This window comes from Rousettus aegyptiacus, unplaced genomic scaffold, assembly GCF_014176215.1.
Source record: "Rousettus aegyptiacus isolate mRouAeg1 unplaced genomic scaffold, mRouAeg1.p scaffold_m13_p_2, whole genome shotgun sequence".
Classification (NCBI taxonomy): domain Eukaryota; kingdom Metazoa; phylum Chordata; class Mammalia; order Chiroptera; family Pteropodidae; genus Rousettus; species Rousettus aegyptiacus.
In genome coordinates this window covers 92256587-92265765 of record NW_023416295.1, presented here as the reverse complement: position 1 = coordinate 92265765, position 9179 = coordinate 92256587, and the positions used below count along the sequence as shown (strand labels likewise).

Below are 9179 nucleotides of genomic sequence, written 5' to 3'. Positions count from 1 at the left end.
TCCCTTTAAATTCATGCTTCCATAAAAGACTTTGGGGACACAGGCCTGCTGGTTATGTCCACTTAGCAGCTCCCTTTTCTAGCTGGGCCCCCTCCCGTCTGCCAGTATAAAGAGTTAGCAATATTAAAACCTCCATTTTCCTATGAAAACTTCTTTGTTCATGTTGGGGTTTTAATTTTTTTTTTTTTCCCCAGGGAGGAAAATGCTTGTTGCCTTGGTCACCAATGCTTTACATCAGAGGTTGACCACTCCTGCTGCTGTCAGCACTGTAAACACTACTGTGGAGAGGATCAGCCATGTCTCCACCAATCACCCTCCCCCAGGCCGGTCTTACTAAGGGGAGAGTCCTTGAGGCTCTGCCTGGGCTCTCTCTGCCTGTCACAACAGACCATTGCCTAAAGAGCTTCCACAGCAGAACTCAGAGATTTAGCAGAACTCAGAGATTTCAAATGTTATTTCCTGCCGGTTAGGCAGAGGGTAGGAGATACCTGCATCTTTTGTTCTTACCCATCTTGTATCCTGATGCAGTTACTCCAGGACCAGGGGTAGACACCTTCAAATACAAACTCAGTCAGACCCAACTTACTTGGAAATTGATCTTCAGTGTGTTGATGAAAGAAGGAGACTCTCACACCAGACAAGTCAGCGGGAAAATGACCTGGAGCTACCCTGTTAGGTAAGGACAAAAATAATCCAGATCTTAGAGCCAAGAGAAGCCTTTTAAAAGCCTCCATAATAAATTGCAATGCATGCATGGTTGTTCTTTCTAATTAAAAGATATGTATATTTTCCTGGTCTCAAAATCTTTCAAAGCAATGACATTAATCAAAATTTACAAGTTACAAAATGATTGCATGATATTTATTATACATTAAGTATTGTATATACCTTTATATTTATGTGAGTGTATTACATTTTATACATATGTAAATTTCTGCTTATGCTTTTTTATGTTTTAAACTTCAGTACTTTTCTTTATTCTAGGTTTTTGTTTATGCTCAGTTTGGCATTACAGGTCATCCATTTGGGAAACAGTAAGAAACATTTTTTATTTACAGCCTTTTATTTTTTATTGTATATTTGCTTCTCAATCATTTTCAGTCTTATAATTGTCAATGTTTTTAAAAGGCTATCAAAGAGAGAAACATAAAAGTAGTAGAGAAGAAGTCAACAACGTTACAACTCGGAAGCTCCAGCAGAAAACACTCAATTGGACTTCGCATTTGAGGGAGGTGAACGGAAGCACGGAGGGCTGGAGGTCACAGATCTTGCTTCCTTATTCCTGGGCTTTCCAAGAGCGTAAGTTGCGACGCTCGCTGCCTTAGAGGTCATCTCAGTCACCGAACCATCTGAGTTTAAGGTCTGATAAAAACCTGGAATAAATTAAAGGTAAAACGAGAAACCCAATAAAGAACATTTTATCATCTTCAAATGATGATACACTATTAAGTAAAAATATTTCCTAGTGAGTTGTTCTTTTACTCCGAAAAAAGTTTTACTATTTCACTGGTGAAAGGTTGCATTTGCTCTTAAATGGGTAGTTTTTTCAGGTTCAGAGAACGGATTTGAATGTATTTAAAACAAATATCTCAACCCAAGATAATAGCGGACTCCGGGCTGTGGCAGACTCTCAGGCTCCAGACCTCAGGCCCCCAGGGGGTGTATGGGGGTGGGGTGGTGTCATCGCATTTGTAGGTGGTCCCCGTCCCGGAGGCCTGTCTTTAATCACTGTCGCGGGAAGTCGCAACCTGAATTTAACATGTGAAAGGAAGAAGGAACACCCTACTCGTTGATGGCAGGGTTTCATGTGGTGTCATGTGGCTTGTTCCTGACCCGCCGCTCCGCAGGTTTGTTTTTAATCCATTAATTAACGAGCAGGATTTACCTGAACAAACACACTTAGCCGGGAGCTACTTTTATCGCCTCCCTAAGACAGCCTCGTTCTGTCCTCTTTGGGACGGTCTAACGCCGAAGGGGAGTGCTAAGTCCGGAACTGACGCCCAGGCGACCCCCATAGGTGCGACCCAGCGGCCGCGCTGCTGCCTGAACGGCGGAACCTGCGTGCTGGGCAGCTTCTGCGTGTGCCCCGCCCACTTCACCGGCCGCTACTGCGAGCTTGACCAAAGGCGCAGGTAGGCGCAGGGATGAGCGGGATGGAAGTACACGAGCAGGCGTGCCGGGAGCGGCGTGGCGCGGCGCGGCGCGGGGCGGGGCGCAGCACTAATGTCGGGTCTCGGCCTCTTGCAGCGAGTGCGGCGCTCTAGTGCACGGAGCCTGGACCTTTCGCGGCTGCCGGCTCTGCAGGTGCGTCTTTGCGGCCTTGCACTGCCTTCCCCGCCAGACACCTGGCTACTGCGGTAAGGGGACTCTCAAACCTGTGTTCGCAGTCCTCACATGCTTGCAGTTGCCTCTTTATACACACCTATCCATAGCTATCTGTATATGCCAGAAGACACAGAAATGAGCAAACTGGATCAATTTGTCACCCAGGAAAGTCACATTTGTTGTGAATCACATAGTGTATTACAATTTCGGAGTTAATTCCTAAGTTTTCCATATCTGATTGCTGTATTTAAAGTGATTTCCAAGCAGTGTCCTTAAATGTCCTCCTTTACAGTGAGCTGAATTTGAGGAGTATGTAAGCAGAGCTGAGCCTGGCAGACATGTTACTTGACAAAATCTCCAGTGATTTTCCTACACTACGATCACACCATTTCAAATGCGAAATGAGAGCACTGGAGTGGGACAGGAACAAGCGCGGATGGCCAGGCACTGCTCTTCTGGGCCAACGCGTCAATGCTCCTAGGGAAGGATGTAACCGCAGCTCAGGCTTAAAAGCCAGCAGGGTGTGGAGAACACACAGGGTTGAACACTCATTTGTGAAGATTCTGAAGTCACCAACTCAACGCAAATGTTCCACTTGTAAAACTCAGTAAGGAATATGAATTCCCTATGTCAGAAAACAGATGTAACGCTTTGCTGCTGAATCATCACCTTGGGCAGGGTCCAGGGGCACATATAAAGATGTCACAGCAATTCGGCTCCACATCGTGTGCCCTCTCCCCTCTTCAGCAGGCTCAGGCTAGGGTCGAGCCAGGGGCACAGTTAATGAAGGCACCGCCTTTCAGCTCTCTGCCAGCGCGTGGAATGAGGGTTGGGCGGGCTTGTCTGTGCTGTGTGAAGACAGAGCTCCTGAGCCCACTTTCCTGTTCCTCCCCCACACCTCTGTCGTCCCTGGGCAAATCCCACAGTTGAAGGACACACTTAATGGTAGCACAGCACTTTAACCCCACTTATGCCCCCTTTTCTTCTGTCGAAATTGCAATGGGGTGTGTGCGTATGTGTGTGTGTGGGGTGGGGTAAGGTAAGGTTGTAGGGGGTGAAAGAGGTGGGAAGTGGAGGTAGGGAGGCTGGAGCCCTTCAAGCCCACTTCCTGCCTCCACCCTCTATGGGGCTGGTAGTTGGAGGAGCATACCTAACAGATGCTCAGCTTTAAATCCATCTTCTTGCTCCTCCCTCCCTCTCTCCTCTGCAACTTTGGGTTGGATTTGCAGTCAAGGGACACTCTTAATGAAATGCAGTCCTTCACTCCCACTACCTACCTCTCCCTTCTCAGCCAGCTCTGCAGGGTGCCAGCGGGGCTAGTAGTGGGGAGGGTGGTTACAGTTCAATATGTTGCACTCCCCTCCCCCCCCTTCCTCTTGCTGACCACATTTTCCAAAGCCCTCCCTCTCTTAATGAGCACTCAGTTTGCTGGGCTTATGCCTCTGATTCACTGCTGCTCCTTCTATGCCCCAGAGAATTAAATTAGGAAATACATTAGAATTGCAGGTGATGCCTGTGTCTTCCTATAGGTGAAATAATTTCCCACCTGCCATTGGTCCTCCCAGCAATAATGTAGGAAAGGGGCTACCTATGATTTCCATTCTCCTATGCAAGGCCAGCTCCAGTTGAGAAGCAGCAGGGTAGGAACTGGGTTCCAGGATATTTGCTCACTATTTTATATCCTTGGAAATATCCAAGGATGGGACTGCATCTGCCAAAGACAGTGACAATGGCTCTGAAAATGAGGCTTCTGCTCATCAGAGATAAAATAGTTCAGTCATGTTTCAGAGTCATTTGTCAGGTGCAGAAAGAACCTTTGTGTTCTTGGATCAATGGACCCTGCTTCAAGGCAATGACAGTGGTGGTGGCTATGGTGACAGTAGTTAGGATGACATGAGGATGACAATGATAGCAGCTATGCTGATTGGTGGTTTGATGTGAGGATGATGATGGTGACGATGGCAGCTGTGCTGATGAATGTTTATGATGACATGAGGATGACAGTGGTCATGAGGATAACTGTCTTTATTAGCTGTTAGTATATTTCAGGCATTTTATACACTATTCCATTCAGTTCTCATGTTAATTGATGGTCATTGGTGTCAGCCAATTCACTGCCAACAGGAATCCCCAATTTGGGGTGTGGTGAAAAAGAAAGTTGATTCAGTGCAAACAGCTCAGTTGTGATATAGCATGGCTGTGAGAATAGCACGTGGTGGAACAGCTCAATAGTATTACACCTCAACTATGAAACAGCATGGCTATGAGGCAGTTTTTGGATGAGGCAGCTCTGAGGTATGATGGCCCTCACGTGAGGTGGCTTAGGTAAGACCCCTCTGAGGCTGTACAGTTCTACTCTGCTCCTTCCCACTCCATCCTGCTCCACTCTGGTACAGCAAGATGTCTTTGGTGTTTTGTCTTCTGTGTTTCTCTTTTGGTGTTTCGGCTCTAGACAGGGAAACGCTATCTTCAGTCTTTGGTGGAAAGGGAAAGTATACTTCTGGAGCCACAGGGGAGCTGATTTATATAAAGAGAAGTGCTACTCTGGTCCTTGATTGGCCCATCCTCATGCAAATGAGGACACCAATTTTTGCTGTTTGATTGGTACAAAAGGCACTGTCCTAACTGGTCAGAATGGAGCCACTCTGATTGGTCAGTGAGCATGCTAATGGGAATATAGCTGCGCAGTGCCTATTGGTTGAAATATAATTAAAAGAACTTCTTTTAAAGGATTGGCTCAGATGGCAGGAACACAGTGCAGGCAGGCAGTTCAGTGTAGGCTTCTCCCTGAAGTGTGGTTTGGGTGAGAGACCTGCTTAGAAATGGCTGTTACGCTCTGCTTTTAAATTTGAGCCCACTTGGCCACCAGGAATCCTTCTTGGTATCTTCTTTCTTAGGGTGTTGAATAACAAGCCTATGAAATAGGTACCATTATATCTTTTATATTTCAGGAAATGAGGCTCAGAGTGGCTATCTCTAGTAGCTAGTAAACATGGTCTGGTTCTTTTTTTTTTTTTTTTAAGCGATAATTACAAGAGACTAGTTAATTTAGAAATTTATTAGTTTCAGGTATACGACATAATTCAATATTTGTATACATTGTGAAATCACCATAGTAAGTCTAGTTACATTCATTATTACACAGTTACAGAATTTTTTCTTGCGATAAGAACTTTTAAGATCTACTCTCTTAGCAACTTACAAATATATAATACAGTATTATATACTATAGTGGCTTTGCTTTACATTACATCCCTATGAATTATAACTGGAAGTTTGTACCTTTTGACCACCTTCACCAATTTCACCGATTCCCCCTTCAACTTTTGGCAACCACCAATTGGTTTTCTGTATATATATGTTTGGTTTCTTTTTTCCCCCAAGATTCTGTATATAAATGACACTGTATAGTATTTATCTTTGTCTGACTTATTTCACTTAGGATAGATAATGCCCTCAAGTCCCTCTATGTTGCGTATGTGTGTGTATCTATATCTATGTCTATATCTATATCTGGCTCATTTTCTTTATTCATTCAGCTATTGATATATACTTGGTTGCTTCCATATCTTAGCTCTTTGTAAATAATGTACAATGAACACATTGTTTTGTTTTCTTTGGGTAAATACCCAGAAGTAGGATTACTAGAGAATATGGTAGTTCTATGGTAGTTCAACCAATGTGCCATTTCTGTATGCTACCTATAAGAATAATTATCAGTATGAAATAAAGAAGATATTTTTGATGATGTTATTTAGAATATTGAAAATTTAGCCATGTTCTAAATTCAACAACAGAGTAATAGGTAAGTAAATATTTTAAATCCTTTAATGGGATATTATGATTTTGAAGAGTGTATGGAAGTTACAATGGAAAACTATGTTGACAGTATAATCATGCGAAAAGACACATATGGATGGGGCATCACTAATAGATAACAATATGCTATGTAATGGTGGCCCTCTTGCTCCTCTAGGGACCTGAAGGCTGAAAGATCTCCAAGGGCCCCATTTGTTTTGATTCCCTGCAGTTCCAAGAATGATAACTTTCTTAATCTCAAATATAACACTTTTTCAAAGGCATGTTTTTCTATTCTGATTTAAAAGGACACTATTTGTTCCTCAATTTTCTCATCTAAAATTAGGAATTGGCCCTTCACACTCACACACACATTGAAGGATGAAACTTATGCAGACCCTTTGGCAAACCCTCCTGGGATATTTCCAAAGGGTGAGTTCCTCTTGGTGTCATAGCAGGAGAGGAAGCCATTTGGTTCTCAGGGGCATCTGGGAGTATCTCAATATTGGAGTGTTTTGGGAATGCCGATTCTGGACCTCACATTCTTATCCAGGTGGCCTCCGAACTTTTAAAAAAAAAATCTCCCACTTCAGTAAAAATACTTAAGCATGTTCCCCATTCAGTGGTGATAACACAGTTGCCATACTGTGTATGCACAAACTTGATTTCACTTAATATCTTCCTTTCCATGTATGCACAAAACTAACATATCTGCTAAAAAACTTTGAGATGTCTTACTGAGTCTAAAAAAGACCTTTTGATAAGAATATAATAAAAATCTCAAGTTACGGTAAGTCATCCATCGGTAGCAGAATTTATTTTTTGGTATGACAAAATAATTGTGGGTATAGAAGCATTAATTTTGTAGATTCTAATATACATAGTAAATATTAACAAAGTTTTTCATATAAACTTACAGCGGACGTTCTAATATTTTCTCTCTAAGTTCAGTGGGTAAACTTGAGCGCCTGGCAGGGACACTACATGGAGCTCGCAGCCCCACTTTGGGCACCGCTGCATGAGGGGCTGTCTGAGTCTAACCAAATTCACAAAACTGACTGGAAACAGTGGCCTTTGAGTTTATATACAAGAAAAGACTGCCAGCAGGATCTGAATCCTTCTTCCTTGTGGATGGCCTATTCCTTTCTTTCAAGGGAAAATCAACACTGAAGTTCAGTATGTGCTGACTCCTTTCTCACATGAATAGCTTCTTCTCATACTGTGAGCCTCCTCTCGAGCTTTCTGGAGCCTCCTCTGGGCCCAGATGTTAGGGTTTTTGGTTTGTGGGTTCTAGTATTCTGGAATAACCCTTTCCTAAGGTGTGGTGGTGTGGGGAAGGTGGCCAGGTCTGGAGTGGGCCTGACCTTGGCCCCATCCTGAGTCTGGCCTCCTAGACCTGCCCACCGCAGCCCACCTATGAAATAGGTACCGAGCAGGTCCCTGCTGTTGCTGCTAGGCTTTGTCATTACTTGTTCATTCCACTGTCTTATGCTCCCCACACGTTATCACATCCAGAGGGCATCTCCTGTAGATATTGTAGAGGGCAGAATTGGCAGGTCTTTCTCGGAGGGAAGGTGGGGTAGGCCAGCCTAGCCTCTGCAGAGTGGCCCCAGGGAGAAGTTCCTGTAGTGGGCCCTTCCTCAGGTGCCTGATTTTCTGCTCAGCCAAGCCCACATCCAGCCCCAGATTTGCTTGTGAGAATGATTTGATGGAGTTGACATCCTTGCCTATGACTATACTTGTGGCGCTTGCCAGCTCACATGGTAATCACATGCCTCTGAAGATTTTAGCTAAGACCTCTGCCTGGCCCCACTGTCCTTGACTAGTGGAGAGATTGATGGTGATTCCTGCTCGGGCTGGGGTCTCAGCCATAAAGAAAGCCAGATGCGTGGGCCCTTATGGCACAGGGTTAGACTTGTTTTGGAGGAACCACATTTTGACAAGAGGGTGGAGAGCTCTGTGGGGTGTGGCATCAGCCCCACAATGCTGGGGAGCTGTTCATTGCTGTGACTTCCTTGTGGGACTGTTGACATTGCTTTATGGGTGGGTACTTTTCTCATGTTTAGTAAACTGACCCTAGTCAAAGAAATAGTGTTAGGATTAATGTAAGGAAAAGTTGTTCCTTCCTTGCACCAGACAGATGCAAGCTATTTTATTGTTTGTATTTTAAATCCAATCTATTTGCCCCTGATTGCTAAATGACTTGGTGTGGAACTCTAAAAGATCACCTTGGTCAGTTCGTGTGCTAAATGAGAGGGGCTGCAGGGCCATTTTCTTGTTAGCCTTAAAAACAATCAACAAATTATCCTTCAGCTCCAGGTTTCACAAAAATCCTATTGTGTCTCAGGAAAAGGAATATAAAGCTAAAGGCAAGCATATCTTCCTTGAGCTGCGCCCCTATGGCTGGCTTCCTTCTGTGAGTGGGGTGCCCTCTGGTTCCTGTGGTGTGTGCCAGGTGAGCCTGGGTTGTGGGCTCTGATACAAAGCCCCATCAGGCAAAGCCTGGAGAGAAGGCCAAGGTAGGAAAGGACCTTTATCAAAGAGGGTGCAAACATTTCCGAAGCAAGTCTGCAAAAGAGTATCTTAAACACTCTTGGATTTTTTTTTTTTTCAGACCCAAAAGACTTTCTCATCTCACACTCAAATGGACTAAGTGCTCAGTGCCTGCTGAGTTTTCTCACCCTCCTGCCCTGCTTCCTCCTGCAATGTATGCTCAATGAAGGGGTGACTGCTGACCGGCCTGCAAAGACCTAACCCACAATCCACACCGGCAGGACCGAGGCATCCCTGGTGCAATGAGCAAGTGTGTTGAGCAAGCTTATCGCTCCTGGGAAAACCAAGGACTTGTGCATCCTTTTTAGTTTCTGTGTTGTTAAGTAATAGATTTGTTTCATTTCTTATAAACTGAAGCTTGAGATGAATATTTTTATTAATAAACATTTTCATGAAAGGGCCTTTCTTGCTTCTCTAAATTTTATTTCAAGGTACATGACTCAGCCCCACATGAGTAAACACTAGAGGCTGGGGCTTCTTCAACCCTCTGTCATCTCTAATGA

The 9179-nt window shown here is 44.2% G+C and overlaps 1 protein-coding gene across 1 annotated transcript; it reads left to right on the top strand.

The window, feature by feature from the left end:
* Positions 1-653: 653 nt before the first annotated feature.
* On the top strand, positions 654-8877 carry LOC107500632 (cryptic family protein 1B). Its single transcript, XM_016126069.2, has 6 exons — positions 654-676; positions 985-1034; positions 1129-1299; positions 2018-2132; positions 2248-2357; positions 8738-8877. The coding sequence occupies exons 1-6, from the start codon at positions 654-656 to the stop codon at positions 8875-8877; spliced, it is 609 nt and encodes a 202-aa protein (XP_015981555.2).
* Positions 8878-9179: the final 302 nt, after the last annotated feature.